The 27282-nt window shown below is 37.8% G+C and overlaps 1 protein-coding gene across 2 annotated transcripts in view; it reads right to left on the bottom strand.

Moving 5' to 3' along the window:
* The window catches only part of ARHGAP24 (Rho GTPase activating protein 24), a 521725-nt gene that overhangs the window by 47694 nt on the left and 446749 nt on the right, over positions 1 to 27282 (bottom strand). The window contains exons 1-2 of one of the 2 annotated variants that reach the window (XM_003265852.3): positions 22863 to 23997; positions 11538 to 11745 (exon numbers count right to left, since the gene is read on the bottom strand). In XM_003265852.3, the coding sequence (XP_003265900.1) occupies positions 11538 to 11745; positions 22863 to 22974 (320 nt within the window). In that variant the 5' untranslated portion in view covers positions 22975 to 23997. Of the gene's footprint in view, positions 1 to 11537; positions 11746 to 22862; positions 23998 to 27282 lie in introns of those variants that run through there. The other variant, XM_003265851.4, reaches the window with a different exon arrangement.

Here is a 27282-nt window from a genome sequence, read left to right as displayed (position 1 = left end):
CTTGGAATCCAGATCTCATTCTCCCCTCCACATTGGACACTCTCCTCATTTCAATATCTTTATGCTTATAATAATTGCACTAGTGCCTATGAGTCTCCCTCTGCCCTGACCTCGTGCCTGCTCTCTGCCAGCCTCTCTCCTGGGTGCAGGTGATAAGTCCATGACTAAGAGGACGTGGTTCCTGCCTCTGGGCAGCACAGGCAAATTAAAAAAAAATAAATAAAAAATAAATAAATAAATAAATAAATCCCCTGTGGATTTACCATGCAGATTCCTGGGCATTCTCCAACCATTTCAGTCAGAATGAGAGCAAGTGGGGTCTGGGTTTCTGAATCTTAAGATATTTCTCTAAGTCATTCTTACACATACTAATATTGAAAAATCTCTACTGTGTCTGTAGTACTCCCTACTTTCAAGTTCACTTTTTCATAACTCAGTTCAGTAATTCCCAGACCTAAATTCCTTCCCAGAGGATTAAATTAAAATATGTCTGGCTTTTCTGTCTCCTAAATTTTAGGCTTTTATTTTTTCATTTTATCTCTGTGGACTTGCAGTTTATTTAGTCACCAAAACAAATTTGAAAAATAAGCGAAAGGGGAGAATAGGAGAAGGAGGAACAAGGGAAGTGTGAACTGAGTACGTGGGTGGGCAGCTGGGGTACCTCAAACAGCAGTTGTTTTACAGGATTCTTGGACAGAATGTGTAAAATTCCTGGCTTCATGAAGCCTCTGTCCTTGCTCCTGAACACTGTGTTGTAAGAGCATAGTTATTCTGTTGCCCAGCAGTTAATGCTAGGATGGTGACCACACTGCCATTCTTGACCCTACCTTCCCAATGCTTCACCAAAATGTATCTTCTTGAACAGCTGATACCATCTGGAGGGCTTTGGTAACAAAATAATATTCAGTATCTAATTTGATTTTACACATTCTAGATTTCATTTTTGTCCCCTCAAAACTTGGAAGTTTAACATAAAAAGTTATGTTTTAATTTGTTTCCATTCCTAAATAGAAAGAATAAAGACAAGAATGGTTAGAAACTATGATATCTGTTTTCTTTTGTTTGTTTGTTTGTTTTTACAGTTGACAGGAACTGAAAGAATACAAATTCTTTCAGGTCAATGAGAATGCCCTTTCTCACAAAATTCACTGGCCAAGGAGTATGTCGGAATATGTCATAACTGTACGAACAATGAGTCATGCCTATACAAAATATCAAACTTGAACTTCAGAACTGGAAAAAAGAGTATCCAATATAATTAAAGAAGAGCAGAAAGTACGTGGCTTAATAAAGGCTCATCCATGCACTCACAACTACTCTAAATTCCAATAGCGTATGAATTTCAAATGTTTTTTTCTCACACCACCTTTTCTGTTTTTCCCTCACACAGGACAAAGTGTTTCTTCTCATTCAAATGTGAAATATTATCTTCCAAATCCCAAATGGATCCATAGCTTCCAAAGCACAGGCAGATGTATGAATACATGCTCTTCAGCTGAGGACAGATACGTGCAAAACATTGAAAACAAATGGGGCAGAATTAAAGAAATCAATGTATTGATACAACGAATTATTACATAGTCCTTAAGATTATAGTACTTAAGATCACACACAGTGAAAACTACTTAATGACATGGGAAAATGTCCATGATATAATGTGAAGGAGAAAAGGTAAGATATAAAAGCTGTATGATTCTGATATCTTTTATACATAGCTGAATTTTGATACATCTAAATCTCTGCTTATCTATTTATCTGCTATGTATAGCAAGAGCTCTCTGGAGTGTTGAATTTTAAAATATTCATATTTCCTTCTTGTATTCTTCCATATTCTAAATTGTACATAAAATGTTATAATCAAAATATAACTTTAATAATATTCAAATTAAACTTAACCTTATGGTATTAAATTAAATAATATTCAAATTAAACGTAATAACTTTATGGTATCAAACTTAATAACTTTATGATATTTTAAAATGCTATTTTTAAAGTTCTCTTTAAAAATTAAATTTCAGGGCTTAACATTAGAGGTATAATGTCAGTGTCTAGAGATTGTCTTTGCAGAATACCTGTGGGAACTTCTTTCTAGGTTTTAATAAATATATTTTAACAAAGACAAAACCTGAATCCTATTGACTCTTTGGTGATAAATAAGCATTATTAGAATAAACAGGGAAAATATTCATTCATTCTTACTCTTTAGAATGTTTCACAAGGAAACATTTTTGTATTTACAACTTAATACCTATTCAAAGCATTATGCACAGTCTGTATTTTTATCATTTTGAGGCTATGGACCCCAAAAGGATCCATAGCTTCAAAAGCACAGGCATATTTAAGAACACAGATGCTCTTTGGAAGAGGGCAGATATGTACAAAACATTGAAAACAACAGGGGAAGGATTAGAGAACCTGGGTGAGATAGACTTGAACTAATGAACGTTCTCCGGCAGTTTGTCTCCACATCCCAATGACCAAAGTTGAGCTAGGACTTGACCATGTGAAATATCAAACAGCCAATTAACTAAAAAAAAAAAAAAACACATAGGGGCAGAACACTCTGCTTGGACAAGTTTCTGAAAATAACCTCACCATCCTCTGGGAAATTATGGATTTTCTTTCCCCTCCCTGTGTATCTCACAATTACATTTTGCCACAAATATGTTATTCTTTTATTACCTCACCATTCATGTATCTGGGAACCCGTTCTTTTAATCAGCAGAATCCAGGATTTTGCATATCTGCCACTGGAGACCAAGGGATTCAAGCTTGACAATTTATCAAAAGGATATTTCGATTGCCAGAATGACTTTTTAACATGTAAATAAAATTATTTCATTTACTTGCTAAAAATATTTTGACAGATTTCCATTTCACTTAGAATAAGAACTAAATTTCTTATTATAGGCCAGGTGTGGTGGTTCACACCTGTTAATCCTAGCACTTTGGGAGGCCAAGGCGGGTGGATCACCTGAGGTCAGGAGTTCGAGAGCGGCCTAGCCAACATGGCGAAACCCTGTCTCCACTAAAAAAAAAAATACAAAAATTAGCCAGGTGTGGTGGCGTGCACCTGTAATCTCAGCCACTTGGGAGGCTGAGGCAGGAGAATCGCTTGAAGCCAGGAGACAGAGGTTGCAGTGAGCCAAGATTGCACCACTGCACTCTGGCCTGGGTGATGGAGGGAGACTCTTAAAAAAAAAGAAAAAAGAAAAAAGAAAAAGAAAAAGAAAAAAGAAAAGAAGTGGAAAAGAAAAAGAAAAAGAAAAAAATTATTATAATCTGCCAAGTCATACAGAATCAACCTCTGTGGACACTATTCATCATCACTCACTGCATTCCTGTCACAGTGACCTCCTTCCTTTTAATTTTAATTTTTTATTTTTTAGAGACAGGGTCTTGCTCTGCCACCCAGGCTGAAGTGCCAGCAGTATGATCATAACTCATTGCAGCCTCAAACTCCTGGTCTCAAGTGATCCTCCTGCCTCAGCCTCCTAAATTGCTAGGATTACCGGTGTGCACCACCACAGGCAGCTAGTTTTTTAATTTGATTTTTTTTTTGTAGAGACAGTCTCACTTGATTGTCCAGTCAGGTCTGGAACTCTTACCCTTAAGGGATCCTCCCACTTCGGCCTCCCAAAGTGCTGGGATTACAGGCATAAGCCACTGTGTCTTGCCCCCAATGGCCTTCTTTATGTTCTTCAAGCAAGCTAAGCTGTTCCTGTCTCTAGGATTTTGCACTTGCTATTCTTCTACCTGCAACATGCCTGTTATACCTCCACCATATCATAGGTATAACAGGCCTCTTGTCATTCGAATCTCAACTCAAATATTACGTCCTCAAGAAGGAGACGGGTATCTCCACCACTTTATTCACTACCATATTAGCATGTCACCCTCATTACTTTTCAAAATTATTTATATATTTGCTGTTTATTGTTTATCTGCCCATGACTTGTAATGCAAACCCCAGAAGAGAATGCACCTTGCCTCTTTCATCCAGAACAGTATCTAAGAAATAGTTAACATTCCAAAATTATTTGTTGAATGAATGAATAAGGTAGATTGTTCACAAAGGTGACTGTTGATAGTTTCTCTCATCCTTATATATCTATAACATTACTTCTATCAAGAAGTAGAGTCAGCTTTCTCCCCTTTTTAAGCTGAATTGGTCTTGTGATTTGCCATTGACCAAGAGTATGCAGTGGATGTGACATCGCACCAGTTCTGGGCCTACCCCTTAAAGGTCTTGTAGCTTCCACCCTTACTGTCTTTCAGTACGAGCCAGGGTGTAAAGAGTTCAACTATCAGCTATAGGGAGGAGCCCTGAAGGATACAAGACTGAGAAGAGAAAATAAGAGACTCAATCAGCCATCAGCTATTTTAGCCAGCCCAACTTAGGCACCTGTCTTGTCAGTAAAGCTCTCAAGGATACTGCAGCTGCACTAAATTGCAGCATCCAGTACCAAGTGGAACAGAGACAGAGCCTTTCTGCCGAGCATTGCCCATGTGCAGAATCTGAAAAGTTGTTGTTTTAAACTAAAAACATTTGGATTGGGTTTGGTATGAAGCAATAGATACCTCAAACAGTCATTGATACTAGAAATTGGGTGCTGCTGCAACAAAAACCTAAAATATGTTTTGGGTATTAGTATTGGAACCAGGCAGAGTCTGCGCAGCCAGTGAGGAAACTATTAGTAAGAGCTTGACGAACAGGGAAAAAAAATTGCTATTAGAGGCTAGAGAAAGGTAAATGCTTATTAAACGGTGCTGGAAAAATTAACAAGACTATAGACTGCGGTAACTTGGAATATAGAGAACATTCTCGGTGAACTTGTGGCCCTAGCTAAGGAGGTTTTCAGGCCAAATGCTGAATGTATTAATTGGCTTCTTTTATTTGTGCATATGTTAAGGTAGTATAAGAGCAACGTGATCTAAAAAAGAAACTGTTCCATTTTTTAGAACTTTGAGAAACTCCATCAGCCCTAAGAAAATATCTCTAGCTGGTCAAAGAGTCTCAATGTAGGAAATGGCCATAGGAAAAAAAGACAAAATCCAGGGTGCTGACAGGAAAACATGGCTTAAAGGAAAAAGCCAAATGATGGGTATGAGTATAACACTCCTGTTAAGACTTCTGAAAGACCCAGCACCTCATAGAGTCTTTTGGCAATAGAAATCTTTTTTTATGATTTCTTCAGTCTGTTTATGCATTGGTTCATTTTATGCAAAAATACATACATTTTATAAAAGAGATAATAAGGTCACATTTTATAAACTTTGGACAATATTTTATTGTCAGCCAATAGTTATCAAGAACTTGATTTGGAGATAACTGCTTACAGGGCACATCTGTTCTTACAGGTATCCTAAAATATATAAAATATTCCTCCATTCCCCTACATTAGCAAAAATCTGCTATAAGAACCAAATTATAAATGCCCATGGAGAAATAATTTTAATAAACATGTTTTGCAATAATGTCAGTGTCATATAATTAGCCATATATAAATATTAAAAGAGGGCACTGAAACTCATTATTGTCTCATGAAGTTCATTGTAGAGGATGTTGCTTATCCCATTATACAATATTCTATTATAAGGATCCTATTGACCTATTTCTTGCTAATTTTGGTACTAAAAATGAACATTTCTCCTACATAAGTCATTCTTTATATGTTGCGGATAGGGTTAACCTATATAACTATTGATCTGATTTTCTTTTTAAAGTATAGAATAAGAGATGCAGCTCCTCAGCAAAAAGTATATTTACAGTCTTGAAATTTGTTTTCTGATCCTTGTTCTGAATTCATTTCTGTACCTCCACATATATTTCTTCTGTCAGAGTAAATTTATGAAACCTTATAAACTATTTGTAATACTTTTTGTAAAAGGCATGGGTTTAATCAATTAATTGATCATGTTTTCTTTTCCCATTTATCATTATGTAATTAAAATTGTCCTCAAATGTTAAAACTGTATAATATTTTCTTATATTAATGCACCATTATTTAATTAACCACACTCACATGGAGATAATAAATTGGTGTTCAGTTTTTACTGTTACACAATTTGTAATAAACAACTTTGCACTTAAGTTTGCTCTACATATCTGATTATTTTCTGGGATTGAAATTGCCTGAATGAATGCTCCTGAAATATATTACCAAATTGCTTTAAAAAGACTACGACAGTTTGCATACTCACCATGTGTCTATCCATGTACTAATTCTACACTTTCGCAGAGAAATAACACTTAGTATGTACTACGGTCTAAATGCTTGTGTTCCCCCAAATTCATATGTTGACACTTGATCACCACTGTAATTGTATTAGGAGGTGAAGCCTTTGGGAGGTGATCAAGGCTCTGCCTTCATGAATAGGATTAATGCCCTTACAAAAGAGGTCTCAGACCTTAGCAGATAATTTATGGCCAAGTCTTCAAAAGCAATTGCAACGAAAACAAAAATTGACAAATGAGACCTAATTAAACTAGAGAACTTCTACACAGCAAAAGAAACTATGAAGGGAGTAAACAGACAACCTACAGAAAGGGATAAAATATTCACAAACTGTGCATCTGACAAAGGTCTGTTATCCAGAATCTATAAGGAACTTAAACAAATCAACAAGCAAAAAACCAAATAAACAATTAAAAAAGGGGCAAAGGACATGAACAGATACTTCTCAAAAGAAGACATACAAGATGCCAACAAACATATGAAAAAATGCTCATTATCACCAATCATCAGAGAAATGCATATCAAAACCATGATGAAATACCATCTCACACTAGTCAGAATGGCTTTTGTTAAAAAGTCCAAAAATAACAGATGTTGGTGAGGCCAAGGAGAAAAGGGAACACTTAATCACTGTTAGTGGGAATGTAAATTAGTTCAGCCACTGTGGAGAGCAATTTGGAGATTTCTCAAGGAAGTGAGAGTTGAACTACTATTCAACCCAGTAGTCCCACTAGTAGGTATATATCCAAAGGAAAAGAAATTACTCTATCAAAAAGACACATACACCTATGTGTCCATTTCAGTGCTATTCACATAGTAAAGACATGAAATCAACCCAAGTGGCCATCAATGGTGGACTGGATAAAGCAAAAGTGGTACATATATACCATGGAATACTATGCAACCATCAAAAAGAATGAAATAATGTCCTGTGCTGCAACATAGATGCAGCTGGAAACCATTATCCTTAGTGAACTAATGAAGAAACAGAAAACCAAATATCACAAGTTCTCACTTATAAGTGGAAACTAAACATTGGGTAAACATGGACATAAAAATGGGAACAACAGATACTGGGGGATACAAGAGAGGAGAGGGAGAGAGGGCGCTAAGGGTTGAAATAAACTACCTATTGGCGTACTATGCTCACTACTTGGGTTACGGATTCATTCATTCTCCAAACCTCAGCATCATACAGTATACCTTTGTAACAAACCTGTACGCAATTCTAAAATAAAAATTGAAAAAAGTAAAACAGAAGAAATATATTTACAATAGGAAAAAATATACATTTTAAATAAAAATAAAACCTTAAAAATGAAGGAATATGGTATGGTTTGGCTGTGTCCCAAATCTCATCTTGAATTGTAATTCCCACAATTCCCACATGTCATGGGAGGACCCTAGTGGGAGGTGATTGAATCATGGGGCAGGTCTTTGCCATGCTGTTCTCATGATAGTGAATGAGTCTCATGAGATCTGATGGTTTTAAAAACAAGAGTTTTGCCTGCATAAGCTCTCTCTTTTTGCCTGCCGCCATCCACATAAGATGTGACTTGCTCCTCCTTGCCTTCTGCCAGGATTGTGAGGCCTCCTCAGCCACGTGGAACTGTAAGTTATTAATTAAACCTTTTTTCCTATATAAATTATCCAGTCTCAGATATTTCTTTATCAGCAGCATGAAAACAAACTAATACAGAATAGTAAATTATTTTTTACTTTATAAAGGAAAAGGACAAATTATACATTTATGTTAAATATTAAGGTCTCTAGTAATTTTTAAAGTGTTTCTTTTCATGTATAATTTTTTTTTTTTTTGAGGCAGAGTCTCGCACTGTTGCCCAGGCTGGAGTGCAGTGGCCTGATCTTGGCTCACTGCAACCTCTGCCTCCCAGGTTCAAGAGATTCTCCTGCCTCAGCCTTCCAAACAGCTGGGATTACAGGCGCTCGCCACCACGCCTGGCTAATTTTTGTATTTTTAGTAGAGACAGAGTTTCACCATGTTGGCCAGGCTGGTCTCAAACTCCTGACCTCATGATCCTCCCACCTTGGCCTCCCAAAGTGCTGGGATTACAGGCACGAGCCACCCCGCCCAGCCCTTTTCATATGTAACTTTTAAGAAGCATAATGTTATTTTATTTGTTTGTTATTTACAATCATTGCACTACTTATTCTAAATACAAAGCAGACCTTGAGACATATAGAAACCTAGGCCTTGAGACCAGCCTGGCCAACATGGTGAAACCCCATCTCAACAAAAAAATACAAAAAATAGCCAGGCATGGTGGCACATGCCTGTAATCCCAGCTACTCGGGAGGCTGTGGCATGAGAATGGCTTGAACCAGTAAGGTGGACATTGCAGTGAGCTGAGATCATGCTGCTGCACTCCAGTGTGTGGCGACAGAGCAAGATTCTGTTTCGAAAAAAGAAAAAAGACCGGGCGCGGTGGCTCATGCCTATAATCCCAGCACTTTGGGAGGCTGAGTCGGGTGGATCGCCTGAGCTCGGCAGTTCGAGACCAGCCTGACCAACATGCAGAAACCCCATCTCTACTAAAAATACGAAATTAGCCAGGCATGTTGGCACATGCCTGTAGCCCAGCTACTCAGGAGGCTGAGGCAGGAGAATCGCTTGAACCCAGGAGGTGGAAGTTGTGGTAAGCCGAGATTGTACTGTTGCACTCCAGCCTGGGCAACAAGAGCAAAACTCCGTCTCAAAAAAAAGGAAGAAAAAAAAGAAAACTAAGCCATCTTTAATGATGATATTCATGTCATCATTGATAAAGTTCATCTTATAAAGGCTTTCGTTTGCATTCTGATTTCATGATTTTCATAATTATAACTAAACTGTGATTTGTTATTACCCACGGTCACAAGTTGGGCTTATATCTACAACTCATTAAATTTGTGTTTAGACATGTTTTAAAAAAGAGGCACCAGACAAATACTTCATGACTAAAACACCAAAGCAATGGCAACAAAACCCAAATCTGACAAATGGGATCTAATTAAACTAAAGAGCTTCTGCACAACAAAAGAAACTATCATCAGCGTGAACAGGCGACCTACAGAATGGGAGAAAATTTTTGCAATCTATCCATCTGACAAAGGGCTAATATCCAGAATCTACAAGGAACTTAAACAAATTTACTAGAAAAAAACAACCCCATCAAAAAGTGGGTGAAGGACATGAACAGACACTTCTCAAAAGTAGACAGTAGGCTATTTTTAATTTTCAAGCATCAGGATTACTTTTATCCAAAAACTCCAATGCTGAGAATTTATCCTAAGTAATCCAAAAATAGAAAGTATTTATGCAAAAGAAGACATTTATGTGGCCAACAAACATATGAAAAAAAGCTCATCCTCACTGGTCATTAGAGAAATGCAAATCAAAACCACAATGAGATATCATCTCACGCCAGTTAGAATGGCAATCATTAAAAAGTCAGGAAAAAACAGATGCTGGAGAGGATGTAGAGAAATAGGAACACTTTTACACTGTTGGTGGGAATGTAAATTAGCTCAACCATTGTGGAAGACTGTGTGGTGATTCCTCAAGGATCTAGAACCAGAAATATTATTTGACCCAGCAATCCCATTACTGGGTATATACCCAAAGGATTATAAATCAGTCTTCTATAAAGATATATGCACACGTATGTTTCTTGCAGCACTGCTCACAATAGCAAAGACTTGGAACCAACCTAAATGCCCATCCATGATAGACTAGATAAAGAAAACGTGGCACATATACACCATGGAATACTATGCAGCCTTAAAAAAGGATGAGTTCATGTCCTTTGCAGTGACATGGATGAAGCTGGAAACCATCATTCTCAGCAAACTAACACAGGAACAGAAAACCAAACACCGCATGTTCTCACTCATAAGTGGGAGTTGCACAATGAGAATACATGGACATAGGGAGGGGAACATCACACACCAGGCCCGTTGTGGGGTGGGGGATTAGGGGAGGGGTAACATTAGGAGAAATACCTAATTGTAGATGATGGCTTGATGGGTGCAGCAAACCACCATGGCACGTGTATACCTATGTAACAAACCTGCACGTTCTGCACGTTTATCCCAGAACTTAAATAATAATAAAATAAAATAAAAAGAGGCCCCAGAGAGCTGCCTTGTACCTTCCACCATCTGAGGGCACAGTGAAAAGGTGCCATCTATGAACTGAGATCAAGTCATCAGACATGGATTTGCCAGTGCCTTGACTGTGATTTTCCAGAATCCAGAATTTTCAGAAATAAATTTTGTTTATAAACCACTCCATTTATGATATTTTGTTATGAGCCTGAATGGACTAAGACAGTAGGCTATTTTTAATTTTCAAGCATCAGGATTACTCTTATCCAAAAACTCCAATGCTGAGAATTTATCCTAAGTAATCCAAAAATAGAAAGTATTTATGCAAATGTATATCCACTACAATAGTATTTATAATATGAAAATGTCATAATGTAAATGTCTAACGATATTGAAATAGTTGTGAATAATATACCTGTAGAGTGAAATATTAGATATTTAAAAAGAGGCTTACAGAAGTTGTTAATGGTAAAATGTTAAGTTAAAATATATTAGAATAAAAGGGTATTTTTCAACTATTAATATGAAAACATTTCTGGTATATAATGTTGACAATATTAAGACAAAATTTTATTTTTTCTACTAAGCTTTCAAAAAGTAAAGAGAAGATAATTCACAAAATATTAGCCAGATTAACTCTTTATTAGTGGAGTTAGGAATGCTTTATATTTTCTTCTCTGGGGCTGCCACTATTCTTTTATTTTCACCATGCTGTACTTCTCCTTGTTTCCCTGTAAAACTATTCTAGATTAAAGTAGAGCTATATATTTAAAAATATAATGCTTTTGTTATTATTGAAATACTTATTTTTAATTACATTGCCAATATTTTAATCTCTACTCATAATACTTTTAATATTCCTTAATGGAAAGAATTTAAAAAAATTAAACAAGAATCCTATTTTATAAATTCACTTCTTCCAGTGCAAAAGTTTAATACAGTTTTACTTTAGTACCAAAGAAAAAGAACAAAAAATAATGTTTTAAGATGGAAAGTATGGAAGAGAAAGATATCTAAGGTGCCCAATTTTTGACTTTGTAACTTAATAGAAACAACGCAAACTCCTGCGGCCAAATAATCTATGTTGTAAACTGTTACCACATCAATCAAGGTTATGCCTCCTCAGCTAACTGCATCCTGTCAGTTCAGTCTGAATTTCTCAGTGAAGACGGTTAGTAAAATTGTGGCATCTACCTGTCAAATGATGGCTTCTCCCCACAATCAAAGGCATCTTGGAGCTCCTTAACAAGATTAGCCTGGCCCGGCAGTCGAAACAGACCCTCTTCTTTCAGCCCCCTTTGTCGGATAAAGTCCACGCACTGCTCCACCAACATTGGAGCCAGACGGTTCCCATATCGCTTCTCATAACGAACAGTATCCTCCAGTTTCTGTCCAAAAATGCCTACAAAAATAAAGGATCACAGTAAACTTGGGAAATTTATCTCTTCCCACTTTGTTCTTGTTGTTGTTGTTGTTTTAATTCAATATAACAGAAAAACAAAGATTGGAATGCTAGCAAGCACTTAACATTCAGTATTTCATATTATTATACAATCAAATTCATTATATACAATTCCTCAAATGGTATGAATTTACCTTATGCTGCCTCTTTCTTGTATTCTATGTTTAGCCCAAAACCAAAATAGAAATACTGAGTTTGAGATATCAATTTTGAAATAAGAAAAACTGTAATAAATGTAACTTGAATTTGGGGTTTTCATTTATTTTTTTTCCTTTTAGGAAGGGAAGGGTATTCAATAGCTTAAAAGCAGAAATATGCTGCAGAAAATAGTCAAATTCTACCTTTATTACAGTTTTATATTTATGTCCAATTTGCATTTAAATCCTGTCTATTTCTTTTTTCCCGATTTGTTTTTACTCAAGTTGTGATGCCATGACTGTAATCACGGTGATAAAACCAGGAAAAGAAACCCTGAATTTTCTCCCATATAAAATATTTCAGACAATGTTTGCTTGTCTTAAACTATTAACTTATTTGAAAGTGAAAAATGGAAATTTACAAAGTAGAGCATACTAGAAGCGGAGAGGTGGGTCACAGTAGCTTGCCCTAACAGGTAGGGTATTTTATCATGTACATTGTTTAGAATTGGCAGTACAGGTGGCAATAAAAGGAAGGCCAAGTTTTAGTTAGATTTATTAATGATTTTACAACACCTACAAACCATACATTCCTTGGTGTATACACCTGGGCCAAAAACAGCCACTATTTCATCCTCAGTACTCCACTAATTAAGAGATAATACTTTTGAAATACATTAATATTAGGTAGTAGCTTGGTAAAAATTATCAATCTATGAGAAAGGGGGGAAAAAACAGCCAAAGCAGATGTGACTCCAATGTTCCCAGAAGGAATGAATGTCATGAAATTATTTTAATGGTCTAAGGAGTTTCAAAAAAGGGAAAGAAAAGTAAGTGGTGCATGTTGAAATTAGGTAAGACTTCAGAATGTGTGGGGAATTATTTAACAGCCATTAGATTAAGGATTTGATCATACTAACAGATGCTTTGCCTCCCTACCTGTAAAATAATTTCTTTATGGACTCAGTAGTGCAAAACTGTCACATTTCAAGCAATAAATAATTGTCACCAAAGAAAATATTCTTAGCTCAGGTAGAAACAATAACAGGAAACACAACTATTCTACACCTGGTATCAAATTTAGCACTAATGAAATACATATATTCCATTTAGGAAATAATGTTGAGTCACCTAGGATCGATATTCAAGTATATAAAGCAGAATTAGAAATAGTGTTTTCTAAGGGCAGTAAAGATTAGAGCAGATAACAGGTCTAGTTAGCTTGGTTTGTAGATTTTAGAACAAGTAGTTCCTTGATAATGGTGTATGAAACATTATTCACTAACTCCAACAGACACTCACACCCCATTCTCCCTTGACATTTCCATTGTAGAAGCTGGAAAATTAAATACTTCTTCCATTTCCCTTGCAGTGGGGTGGTCATGTGGCCTAGTCCTGCTCAATGTCAATAAGTCTTCCTGTAGCCTTTAGGAAGACTTGCTTTTCTTGATGAAAAGGAAAGACATCTGTAATTGTCAGTCACTCCTTTTGCCTGTCTTCAACTTGGGCATGATACTGGCTCTTGTTATAGTCATCTTTGGTCCATTAGGCAACAATCACAAAGGAAAGGCTAAAAGATTAACAGACATGCTGAGGCTGAAATTATTGAACTACTGATCCAATACTGGCAGCACCTTTGTCCAGATAGCTTTTAATGTGAGAAAAACAAGTTGATGTGTGTTTAAGCCAGTTTTCTGTTCCTTCAACAAAACAAAATTCTAATCCATTCAATGGTAATAACAATTTTTGGAGATATTCTAGTGTTTTAATAATAAGGTTTACAAACTGGTTAGGTTGGAGAATATCGACCCTTTCCGTGGAGAGCTTTGAAAACAAACATGATGCTTATTTGCCTCTACTGTTTGAACTCTATCCTGACAAAATTAAGTAAATAACCTTTTAAAAGACTTATAGATCATTTAAGAAAATAATATGTTGACATTTAGGAAGAAATTTTATGTATGTGTGATTTTTCTTTTTCACTTTCGATTTTTGCTTTGGATTGATAAATATATTACCTAAGGGTTCTCTCCAAATCCAACAGAAAATCTACTAAGGATGTTGCAATTCAATGACCATGTGTGCTACAAACATGAATCAAACTTCCAATATTTGGGTTTGTACAGTAATGAAAAACAGTCAAACATTCTTTTCTCAAAGCTTTGGGGATTTTTTTTTTCCCAACAACTCAAGGAAGCGATGAAGAAAGGGATGTTTTGCTTTAGACGTGAATTCGGGTTCTTTTTTACTTTCTTGTATGTGCAGGTTTGCCTTTATAATAAAATAAGAATTTACTTTAAAACTATAGTGAGAAACTTAAATTCATTAAGTATTTATTATATTCTGAGTCCCTCACAATATTCTCTCATCTACTTAAGAAACACATAAGGTAACTATCATTATCCCTTTTATACATGGAAAATTGGGGCTCAGAGAGATGAAATAATTTGTTACTAAGGTTAGCTACAGAGCACCAAGTGGCAGAATGGAAGTCCACATCCAGATTTATTTAGCTTTAAAATCTTTGTTCATTCCTGAATATCAGTCCTTTTCCTTTTTATTTAATCACAGTCGTGAGTCCTCATTTTCCAGTAATTAAAAATATTAGTACATTCTACCACTGAGAAATATTAGTACATTCTACAACTGAGAAAGATCATGTACATTTTTTTTTGCTTTTAAAAAGCGATACTAGCTAAGCTGTGCTTATGTATGCCAGGCATGTTACAAGCAGTTTACCTGCGTTTCTCACATTTAAAACTCAAAACACTCTGTGAGGTAGGCACCACCATTCCTTGCATTTTAAGGAAGAGGAGCTTGAAGCACAGAAAGGTCAAGTAACTTGCCAAATGTCACACAGCAGTAAATGGTGGAGCTAAGGCTTGTTCGAGGCGGTGGGATATCAGAGCCACTCAGTGGCTATTACAGAATACCGTGTAGTATGCACAATGGCTGAAAACAGCAATGGAGGAAGGCATCTGCCATTTATTAGCTTTCTGACCTCAATTCCTCCCATCACATTAGGATAAATGATTTGTGCTGAGAAAATATAAATTGGGAGTTGGGGGAGGTCAGAAAAAAAAAAGAGAAGGAAAACACTGTGGAGCTTCAATGAGCATGCTGCCCCCCAAAGCAATTTCCTTTATATAAAGCTGATGCCTTTAATACGGCAGTATAATATATAAAAAAGTTTTAGAGCGTGTAGACAACATGTACATATGATTTAAAATTCCTGTGGAAAAATGAATTTTCCGCTGTAGAACTGGTCTTGCAAAGAATGAGTAAAGAATTTTAATAGACATATACTCCCCATTCTGTAGCACTGGAAATAGAGTGTGCCAAACACTTCTGGCTTAAAATGGTATATGTGGATTGCCCTTCTGCATAAGAATGCTCCTTTGGAGGAAAGCTACTGATGAGAAAAATCATTTAAAAAAACAGATTTATTTAAAAATTTCCTTGAGGGAGCAGTGAAACTTCAAATTTTAAAATTAACACAAAAGCACAAAGGTCATGTGCTACCCCTAGCTAGCAGCATGAAGAAAAGACACACTATTTACAATATTCCCTGGGATGTAGGTCACGCAAACAGTTCCAGCTATGTCCATTTAAACTCCCAGCAAGTTTTCACACACTTTGACAAAACCGTCCCCGGTATTTCTGGGCGGCGATGAATACCATGCCTACTTCCCCTCCGTGTGAAAGTACATTGGTGTGTCATAAAGCATCACCCAGGATGTGACTTTTCACTGGACTGAGAATGTAAATCACACAGGTGAATTTATTATACTGGTAGGTGGCTCTTTCCAGTGGAGCACGCAAGAGAGACACCGCCACAGCCTTCAGGGTTTGTGAGGGTCCCCCTTTACATGTGATTTATAGAGCCAATAGCTAGAGGCTGCCTGTGAAGTGAGTGACTATGATGCTATAGATACATTTATATTTCATTCTTCCTGAAAATAAATAAGCAAAGATGAATCTAAACCTCCTTAGATTCTGTGCCCTGTAACTACATATTCTCTTTGCTTCTCAGTTCCCAATGAAGAATGTGACTCTGTCTCCTTTTCATCATTTTCCATCCACTTGCTAACTTTTGCAATTTGACACCTGACCCAGTTAAAACAATAAAATGGCTTTTTCTACGGTCACCAATAACTTCCTAGTTGGCAAATCATTGACAGCCAAATTTGTTCTTTGTATTACTTCGTGTCTCACTCCCTTTAAAACTGTCAGTCTCCTTCTTCCTGACACTTCCCATGTCACATGATTTTTGCCTCTCAATGCCCTTGTCAGTCTCTTTCTTGACTGTGCTAACTACTACACCCTTTAATAGTTGTCTGGGTTCTGTCCTCAGCTCCGTTTTTACTTTACCTGATACAGTTACTCTACTAGACTCCACTTAATTTCACTACATATTAATTATTCTCAGGTTTGTATCTCAATTTGGGCTATTGCTATAATCTCCAGCATTGAATTTCTAGGTGCCCAGTAGAACCTTCAATATGGATAGCTCCAACATTTTCAAACTCAAAATTTCTAAAGCTGAATAAGTCATCTCTTTTTTAAAACCTGTTCTGTGTCCTTTAATCCTAATTTTGGTTATCAGTGCAAGCTATCCCCCCAAAACATTGAAGTGCCATCTGAGAATCAACCTACATTCCTCTTTCCTTCAAGCTATTCATTTAATCACCATGCTGGTTGCCTCCAAGCTCCTTACCACTGCATTAGATTAGATATTCAGTATTTCTTCCATGATTTTTTGAAGAGCAGAGTTCCCAATCCAGCCAAGTGCTGCCACGGTGGACTTCGTAATATTTCAATCGGATCATGCCACTCTTCTGCTTCACCTCTTCCAATGGTGCCCACTGGCCTGTCTTCGCAACCACATTCCCTTTTATGAAATAAAATCCCCACAAGCTGATCTCAGCCTCTTCATCCTCCATTCAGTCAACAATGTTTAGGTGGCATCCATGGTGTGCCAGGCACTGTGGCATCTCCACTCTCATTTCTTCTGCTTCCTCACAAACAATATGCTCTCAAACTATGCTGAACTATGTATTGCTTGTCATGTCTTCATGCCTCCTTCTAGAAGGTAGGTCCTGCCCTTGTAAGTCAGCATAGGAAACCTTATCCTGTAAGAGTCAACTCATACATCTTCTGTGTCAAGTCTTTACTGACATTCCATTGCCTCATCCCTTACTCTAGACCCAAAGCTTGATACGTTTCTTTATTCCTTAACATTTTGCATGGAAATTATTTATTTAGATGCCTAACCAGTGCTGAACTAGTAAAAAGAGGATTTTATTTTTACATTTATCATAATGAAATAATTGTTTTACATTTATTATTATTATTATAAATATTAGAAAGCAGCTACATACTGTATATCTATCCTATGAGCTTCGGGGAGGGGAGGTTTAGGCAAGGTGCCACAGACACAAGAACCACACTGGGATTGGTCCCAGGTGTAAAGGACTCCAAAGCTTTAATTCTATTTTACCACAGTCAAGGCCTTTTGTTTATGTCCCTGGAACTTATCAAGATGGGTGACACACAGATGCTCCATAAACATTTATGGAATAAATGCATGCATGGAAACAAAACACTTTACCTTCCCAATTATAGAAAATAAATGAATAATTCCAATGTCAAATGAAACTCATTGATAGTTCTTGGGTCGTGCCATTAATTTTGAGTTCCTTATCCCTTCTTGTCTGTAGATCACATACTCAGCCATAGTGGGAATTTGCCTTGACTTATCCTCTGCTTACTGCAACTCTGCTAGCAGAATAAATCCTGGTATCACCAGGGTGGTAAGAATTTTCCATTAAAATGAACATTCACCCATAGCAAATGGGCAAATCAAAGTAAAATACATCCATTTTAGTACAGAACTAAGAAACAAAGCGAGGCAAAGCTTACTTCACTCTATCACAAACTTTCTAAATAGCCACAAAATATTACATAGATAGAAAGCCTTTACTCCAAGGAGCTCAGGGTCTATCATAACCAGTGAATGTTGATAGAACCTTTACTCTTTTCAAAGTCAGAGGGGGGAAGGAAGGAGAATAATAAATGCCAGGAAAGATTAAGAAAGTGTTAGAAGGTGTACATAGCGACCCAGTGGACTAGGTCTTTGACCAGTGGAGCAATTATACACACTAGGTTCCAAGTCAGGCAAGTTGCATGTATTTCTTTATTTGGCATTCACAGACATCCTACAAGGGGGTCCCTTTTCTAGAAACAGAGAAACAGATTTGAAGATGGTAGGTGACCTGTCTGAGGTCACACATCTAGAAAGTGGCAAATTTGGGATAAAAACACAACTCCATATGATTCTAAAAGTCTTTCATTTTTCACTATGTTATGTTAATTGAATTCAAACATAATTTTTCCAAGGCATTCTCACTATTATCTTAGTATCACATGGGAGAAAATGTCTTTTTGTAACTTTCAAAGACCAAACCCGATTTTCTTTAGTTTATGTGAATCACTGGGTTTCCACAGGAACCTGTGGTCAGCCTTTTGTTCAGGGGCACCTACAACTTAATAGATAATTTGGTGTGGTGCTTATCACAAAGTACTTATTTATGTTTCGTTATTCCAAGGAGTCTGTGAATTCATAGATTTGAGACAACCTGTTTGTTTACCTTCTCATTCTCAGCACCACTTGGTAGAGGCTCCATAAAACATTGATATATGAATTAATGAGCTAGTCATTTATACACAGTTTAAAATTGTATAGATTTGGATAGTGGTGTTTTGTTGGACAAATCCATTTTCATAAATGTGATTACAACATATATAACATACAACAAATTTTAAAGAGGATGTTGGTCTTGTCCACCACCACTGTAAAGACATTCTATTGCCTATGGACTTGTGGGAATAGATAGATAGTAACACTGTACCTCACCAGTTTGTAATCAATCTTGAATCCCTGATTGAACAGACCTATTGCCATTCTCCACTTTGGGAATGAATGTGTGTGTGTGTGTGCATAGGTGCATGTGTGTATACTACAAACGTGTATACAGTACCTCAAGGTGGCTATGAGGATACAGTGGCCAAGAATCAGCATATATAAAATGTAAGAGCTGTAGGCTGGGCATGGTGGCTTGCACCTATAATTCTAGCACTTTGGGAGGCCAAGGTGGGAGGATTACTAGAGGTCAGGAGTTTGAGACCAGCCTGGCCAACGTGATGAAACCCCATCTCTACTAAAAATACAAAAATTAGCTGGGTGTGGTGGTGGGCACCTGTAATCCCAGCTACTCAGGAGGCTGAGCTAGGAGAATCACTTGAACCCGGGAGGTGGAGGTTGCTGTGAACTGAGATTGCGCCACCGCACTCCAGCCTCGATGACAGAATAAGATCATTTCAAAACAAACAAACAAATAAATAAATAAAAATAAAACATAAGAGCTATAGAGTTAGGAGCACATAATTGGTAAACAGAGAAAGCTTGCTGAAGAAATTAGAGCCAGTGATGCCTTGAAGAGAGCATAAAGTTGAGATAGACAATGGAGAAGAAAGCATTATAGCAGAGGAAACAAAGTGAAGAGACATGAAGAAGTGGTGTAGGACATATGTTTAGGAGAAAGGATTGAAATAGTCTGGGGAATTAGGGGGCTTATACTCCAGGGAATTGTTAGAATTTGGAGGGCCTTTATAGTTACTTGAAATATAACTTTTTCCTGTGAGCAATAGGGGATCATAAAAATCTTTGAGCTGTGGAAAGTTGCTTGACAGCACTGTTTTAGAAATACAGATAGGGAAATGCTTCACAAGATGGCTTGTGTGTTGTAGGAATTTGTGAAGAGTGCTGGGGGTGCACAGAGGTGAGGATGAATGCTGTCTTGAAAAGCCACTACTTAGGTTAAAGTAAGTTGCATACATGGAGCAATAAAGGCACAAAGAGCTGAGGTGATGGAAATGGAAATGGAGCTGGAAGGACATAAAGAAGAAGCAATGGTGCATGATCACTAAGTGGTTGCTGTGTAGGAAAAGCCACTGAGGACCTGATGATAACTTATCTCCAAGAAAGGAGTAGTTCATGAAAAAATCAGGATAGAGGTGGACTTTAAAAATCTAATTTAGCATCCTGGGATCACAACAATCAAGGAATTTAGCCTCTTATGACTAGACCCAAGTGCTCATACCGCAGTGTTATGCATTCCCAGGTAATCAAGGGATCAGTTATACTGCTAATAGTCATATTAGAGAGGTAAAGAAAAATTGTAGTTTCAAAATCAACAGGGTAAAAAATTCACTTATCATCATTATCTCAACGGAACATAAATTCAAAGCACCACAATCCCGAGCTTCCTGCCTAATATATATTTCTTGGTTCCTGGATTTTTCAAACCACTGGGAAATCATTTTCAGTGACCTTAATTAGTACCCAAACAAAGAATGAGAGATGAAAGGGCAGCAAAGGACAGAAGAGGTCTGGAAGAGAAAGGTGCTCTGAGAGGTGAGTTTCAGCTTGCACAACATGCAAGCTCTAAGGTAACCAGGCCTCTGGAAACTTTTACTCAACTCCACATTTTATCCTGACAGAATTTCTAAAACCGCTAGAAATGCAGCATGTCTCCTCCGCTGTTGGCCTACTTTTGACAACAGTAAACATATATATATATATATATATATATATATATATATATATATATATATATATATATATATTTTACATGTGGATCAGGAAAAGTAGCCACGTCAACATTTTTTTTACCTCTAGGCATTTTTCCTGGCTTCATACATTCTCCTTATTGCATTCCTTAAAATGACTTAAGCTGATGCTCCCGGAAGGGCTTGGGAGAGGAACGCAGAAACCCAGGCCACTTCTTGAAACACTTAAGTACCCAGGAGATTAAATAAAGCACAAAAGAACACACTCTTCTTAAGGTGGCATGGTGTTAGGAACCCAGAATTGAGAGGCGAGTTCATTCTTTTCAAGGCCAGACCTTCAAGAAAGATGTAAAACTCCTGTGCGTCATGCTGCTGCGGCCCTGAGTGATGAGTGCAGCAAGAGCAAGGTGGCGGCGGGTTGGGGCTGCAGCAGCTGAGCGCTTGTGCTCCCAGGACCCCACTGCAGAACTGTGGGCACGCAGCCCTTGAACAGAAAGAGCCTGGGATGCAGCGGGCTCCAGAGAATGGAAAGGAAACGTAAAACTGCTGAATGCTTCCTGCACCTCCTCTCCTTTCTCCTTTCGACAGAAAGCAGAATACATCTTTGTAAATAAAAAAACTATTCATCCTGGTTCAAACGCTGGACATTCCCCAAACTGCTAAGGCTTCGAAGAGAAAAAGACAGCCTTTAAAAATAGCCCCCCAGGACAGGATAGATGGAAGCTGTGCCCTACCTGGTGTTGGCCATTTGCCAGTCATGGGAATGTTCTTCCCAGGCACTGCCTTCCCCGCTTGGTATTTAAGGAGAAAGGGAGGAAGGCATCGGGAACAGCAGTGTGTTCACAAGGATTATATGGGAGACGGGAAGGTGACAAAGGCCAAAAAAAAAAAGTCCTTTAAAGATACATTAATAATCCTCCAAACATCTCATGTTACAAATGGACAGCAGTAACCCTGAAAAGTCGTGTTTGGATAGAACCAATTTAGTTTCTGATGGGCTGGGGAACTAGAAGGGGAAATTATCCTTTAAGCAATTAGTCCCTGAGCCTTTAAAAATTTCTGTCATTGTTAATTTCTCTATCAGTGATGCAATCCTATGGTATTCAGAAAATCCCTATAGATCTATAAAAACATGAGACACGCAACTCTCATTTAATTATCATTATCTTTGTGGATGAGATAGGAAGGTAAATTAACACCTGAAATCCTTGCTGAAAATATATGATGGTGATTGTTGCCAGGTCTTAGCTACGCAAAGGAAACCACTCTGCAGGAACAATGGTTTCCTTAAAAAAAAAAGTTTCCCCTGTATTTTGTAATTTTGATTTTTCTTATTTTTTTTTTGTTAGTTACTAACTAGGGAAGATTAATTAATGGGTGGCAAATCAAAAAAAAATGTGGGGGAGAAAAACCCTAGATGTCATTCAACTCAGCACCTGACTAAATTATTAGCTTATTATACATGTCATTAACATTATAATTACTTAGTTTCTACTTAAACAGCCATTCCATTTAATAATCCTTATTTTAAAGCAAAAAGATATTTTTAAATATTTTGATCCATAAACCTTTCCTGAAAACATTTTAGTTTACCTATTTTGTATTCTCTAACTCCCCCCAAATAAGTCAATTCAGAAATGTCTTCGTTTCTTTTATTGATCATAAGTTGTTCTATGTTCTCACCCCCCATTCCTGATAGTTCTTATCTTCACCCTCTCCCAGTGCCACCTTGTGATATATTTGAAAAGTCAGGGTGACTCCTATTCCCAGCAAATATTCATCAATATGGTTGAAAGCCTCTTGAAAATGGGTCAGCATGGATAATTCGATTATCAAATTTTTCTCAACAGGGGAGGTGAGGCAAGCACAGGCAGCCAGAATCAAAACAAGGTGACGGGAACACAGCACAGGGATTTTCGAGGGCCCTGTTTTGAGGGGTCAGAACGTGGCTGCTTGATTTGGGTCTAGGAAGGGCCCAAGATCACTCTGGCCCCTCCCCTGAGGACGGTCAGCCCAGCTTACTTAGTCCCCTGTCAGTCAAGGTGATCCCCATAGGATTACTATTTTTTAAGCCCCACCTACCCCACCTATTCACAGACAATAATATACACATTTAAATGAACCTCAGAAAATAAGTATAGACAAGCAAGGATAAGCACAAATCACTCTTGTACAGTCCTAAGCTCTTGGTTTCCAAATTCCCATTTTATCTGAGCATAAACAGACCTTAAAGCCTAAGAGAATATTATTTATATTTATAAAAAGGACATGAATATACCATCTACCTACCTTTCCGAAAACTAAAACACCGTTTGATTCTTCTGTATGTAGTTTTAGGGATGAAAGGAGTTGAGGCTAAGGCACCAGCTGGGCACCCCCCAGAATTCCTGTCTTCAGGCATCGTACAGGCCCGAAGTTCTGAACCCGGTTTTGGCTTCCTTTAAAACCTGCCTCTGAGCGAAACCCCACAGCCACTCCTCATGCTTGTTTATTTGTTATTTTTGAAGTGCTGATTCCTAGAACTTGAAGGTTTTGATCATCCAGGTCCTGGCTTAGGGATAAGTTATCACCTCTCATTTACTCCTTTTTAGCAAAAAAACTTCCTTTTCTCTTGCCTAATCCAGGGAGTTTTTAAGGTTTTTTTTTTTTTTTTTTTTTTTTTTTTTTTAAGTTTCTGCAGACATTCCAAAATGTCACAGGAAAAGAACTGCAGCAAGCAAGCTACCATTCCCATTCAAACAGCAGGAATTGGTTTTTGCATTTTTTTGTTTTTATTAAGAACTGTCTTCTCAGCTGGACTGAGATTCCTCTGGAAAGGTCAGCAAATAGCCCTGTGCAAGAGGAAAGAGGAACAATGACAAAAAAGCCCCTGAGGAATACTTCAGGACAGTCCTTGCTGGCTCCTTTCATCTGAGCAAGAGGGGAGGAAAATAATGGCACCTTCTCCAGAAAGCATTTCAGTGCATGATAGATTTCTTTCAAAGGACTCCCCTGCTTCTTTTATAGCACCCCTCATCCTTTGATGCTCTCTGCAGGTTTCTCCCCTTTCCTTTCTGTCTTCAAACTCCCGAGAGAATCACCACGTCAGAACAGTCGAGTGCCCATTCCAAGAGGCTCTTTGGATCTGTGGGGGGAGGCAGCTTTGCAGGGAGCATCTCCTCCCCCTCCTCCTGCTCCGTCTCCCCTTTTCTCAATGAGAACTGGGAGGGAGCTGGCAGGGCTGCGGTTGCTCCTCACCAAGGCTGTGGCTGCAGCTGCTTCCAGTGCCCGCCGGTCACATTCAGCAGGTGCAGTCACAACAGGATGAGGGGAGGAGGGAGAATGCCACGCTGCGGTACGAACCCCTTTCTTTTTCTTTTGACTTTGTGTTGACTTCTCAGCTCTTGTCTTGTGCAGCACTTTTACAGCTGGCTGGCTCAGCCCCTCCAGAAATCACAGGGCACCAAACCAACCCCCAGGGGATAAACTTTTTGCCCCTTCAAACTTGCATTTATTCTCCTCTCATAAAAGTTTTACTTTTTTTCAAATGATTTGTAATTGAATTCATTTGTGAGCACTGATTTAACATGCATACCCTGAAAACATATTTATACATGTGTATGTATGTGTCTGTAAAACAGAAAAATATTTAAAATCCAGTGGCAAAGAGTCTGTGGGTAAAGCTGCAAACACATCAACACGTATTTGTGTGTGTATTTACACACACATATATGTTTCTCTGGGCATGGTTTGCAAACCAATTCTGTTTTCAACACTCTTCCATGCTCTTGCACGTACTTTCTGCACCCCAGCCCCCATGTCCACCAAGCCTCTCAGTCCTACTCACTGAACAATTTACTTGCTGGGTTAATCATTCATCCACCTGGCTGTTCCATGAACTGATTTGGAATGCTAGTGCCTTAACCCCAACTGACCCCCGAGGCCTCTGTGTTCCTTCCCAGCCATTTGGCAGAAGCTTTACGAGACTATGAGGAGTGTTAAAAAGGTCCTTCCATTAAAAACATCATTACTCTGACTAGCATGCCCATGTAGGTAATCTTTTGTCATTGAAAGGATTATTATTATTTAGTTCTACCCTGTGGTTCAAATGGCATTTTACCTTCTGTGTCACAGCACGCTGCTAAGAAAATAAAGAACCACAAAGTGTAACTCAGCACCACGAAGACAGAGACGGTGCTGCCCTTCAAGCACTTCAGCCAACAGAAAAATCCACTGACCTGAACACTGATCTGCAGGGAACTCCTGTAATCATAGGATTTTGGAGCTGGGAAGTGAAAGCATTTTTTTTCTTCTAATTTTCTTATTTCACAAGTGAGTAAAACCAAAGGCAAGGGAAGTAAAACTACATATCCAAGATTGTGCACTTGGTCTGTGCACGTTGCCTGACCACGTTGCCTCTTAATTAACCTCTGTCTGCCTACATGCCAATTGTTCATTGTAAGGATTATTCACAAATAGTATTCTTAGTGCCTTGCTGGGTCTCTGAATCAACTCTTTTTATTAGGAGGCAGAAATAGACAGGAAAGACTTGATTTTGGCAGTAGCTAACATTAGGCTAAGCAATTAGAGCTACAAGAACTATTGGGCCGGGCACAATGGCTCACACCTGTAATCCCAGCACTTTGGGAGGCTGAGGTGGGTGGATCACCTGAGGTCAGGAGTTTGAGACCAGCCTGGCCAACATGGTGAAACCCCATCTCTACTAAAAATACAAAAAAAATTTAGCTGGATGTGCTGGCAGGCGACTGTAATGTCAGCTACTGGGGAGGCTGAGGCAGGAGAATCACTGGAACCAGGAGACAGAGGTTACAGTGAGCCGCGATTGCGCCATTGCACTCCAGCCTGGGCAACAGAAGGAGACTCTGTCTCCAAAAAAACAAAACAAAACAAAAAAACTATTAATGAATTATCACTCTCCTCAGATCTCAGATCCTGGACTAGACACTTCCATAAACATTGCCTCAAAAACAATTGAACAGAAACCCAGTATAAAAGTACACAAGGAAGGAAGGGAGGAAAGGAGGGAAGGAGAAGGGAGGAAGGAAGAAAGGGAGGGAGGGAGGAAGGGAGGGAGGGAGGGAGGAAGGAAGGAAGGAAGGAAGGAAGGAAGGAAGGAAGGAAGGAAGGAAGGAAGGAAGGAAAACTAAACCTTCCCAAGGCTAAATAAATGTTTGACATTCAGATTTTTGAATTTGACTTTTATGCAGAAACCATGTGCCTCTCAATTAGCATTATTACTAGAGGAGCAACTGTGCGTGGGTTTTCAGCAAGTGGCACAAAGTTGAGCTATCTAGATTCAATACTTTTCACCTTTCCCTTGGTTCCCTGCTCCATATGAGTATTTTATAAATTCATTTTAATACAAAGGAAAGGCCTATCATTCCAAAACCCTACATTTTATTTACATTTCCACCTAATAGTTTTTAATTTCTAGGAGACTGAAGAACTAGACAAGCTCCTCAGGTGTCTCCTATATTTTAATCTAATGTCTATTATTGTAATGGCAAAGAGGGAATATTTTGCATATATGTGCAACCTGAATAAAGATAAGCTTAAGTGCCTCATGAAAAACTTTAGCTTTTTAAAAACTCAGGTCAAAAAAATTGCCACAATGAAATGCCCTCTTTATAATAGATACATTTAAAACGTATCCAAAGGTGGTATACTGTGATTGATAAATCAGAGTGATATGTCACCTCCTCTTCTAAATGTCCTTACAGATGCCATCTAATCAAGTGCTTTTCATTTAGTATTAACAGGGCCTGGGTTTCATAACTAAGATAGGAAGGGAAAGTGCATTCTCTTATGAAGGGTGATTATGACAATTCAGAATTTTTTAAACAGCTTTATTGAGATATAATTCCCATACCGTAGAATTCCCCAGTTTAAAACGTACAATTCAATGGTTTTTAGTATATTCACAGATACTTGCAACCATCACCACAGTTAATTCTAGAACATTTTCATTTTAAAAATAAACCCTGTATCTTTTGGCTATCTCTCCCTTACCCCCTCATCCCCCCATCCCAGCTCTAAGCAACCACTAGTCTATTTTCTGTCTTTGTAGATTTCCTTGTTCTATACTTTCATATGAATGGAATCATAAAATGTGCTCTTTTGTGATTGGCTTCTTTCACTTAGCACAATGTTTTCAAGCTTCATTCGTGGTGTTGTATTGATCAGTACTTCATTCCTTTTTATGGCTTAATAATAATCCATTCTTTGGATACTTCACATTCTGTTTATTCATTCATCTGTTGATGGACATTTGGGTTGTTTCGGATTTTTTTTTCTAATTGCTCGATGGTATCAATTCTAGTATTTTTGAAGGACTCATAAAACTATATTAATTCTAATTATTGTATGTTTAAAAACTTTTATTATTTTTCATATACTGAAGAATATATGATCAATAAGGCATGCACTTATAATTGTGGGTTTTTTACTACCACAATAGAAGTAATAGATCACACTATTTTGCTGTAAAGCAGGAGGAACACATGGGTTTTCTTCCTACTTCTGCTTCTCGCAGTGTGACACTTGGCAAGTTTTTCATCCTCCTTGGGTCTTAAAGACTTAAGCCACAAAATGTGAGGTTGAACTACAACAGTGGTTTTAAAATATTGCAAATCTGTAGAAAAGTTAATTTCAATGAAATGTTAAGTGGAAACTTAATACACAGTGTAAAATAAGTAAAAGAGTTTTTCAG

Source organism: Nomascus leucogenys, chromosome 9 (assembly GCF_006542625.1).
Source record: "Nomascus leucogenys isolate Asia chromosome 9, Asia_NLE_v1, whole genome shotgun sequence".
Classification (NCBI taxonomy): domain Eukaryota; kingdom Metazoa; phylum Chordata; class Mammalia; order Primates; family Hylobatidae; genus Nomascus; species Nomascus leucogenys.
The sequence above is the reverse complement of the archived record's forward strand: the minus strand, read 5'-3'. Positions and strand labels throughout refer to the sequence as shown.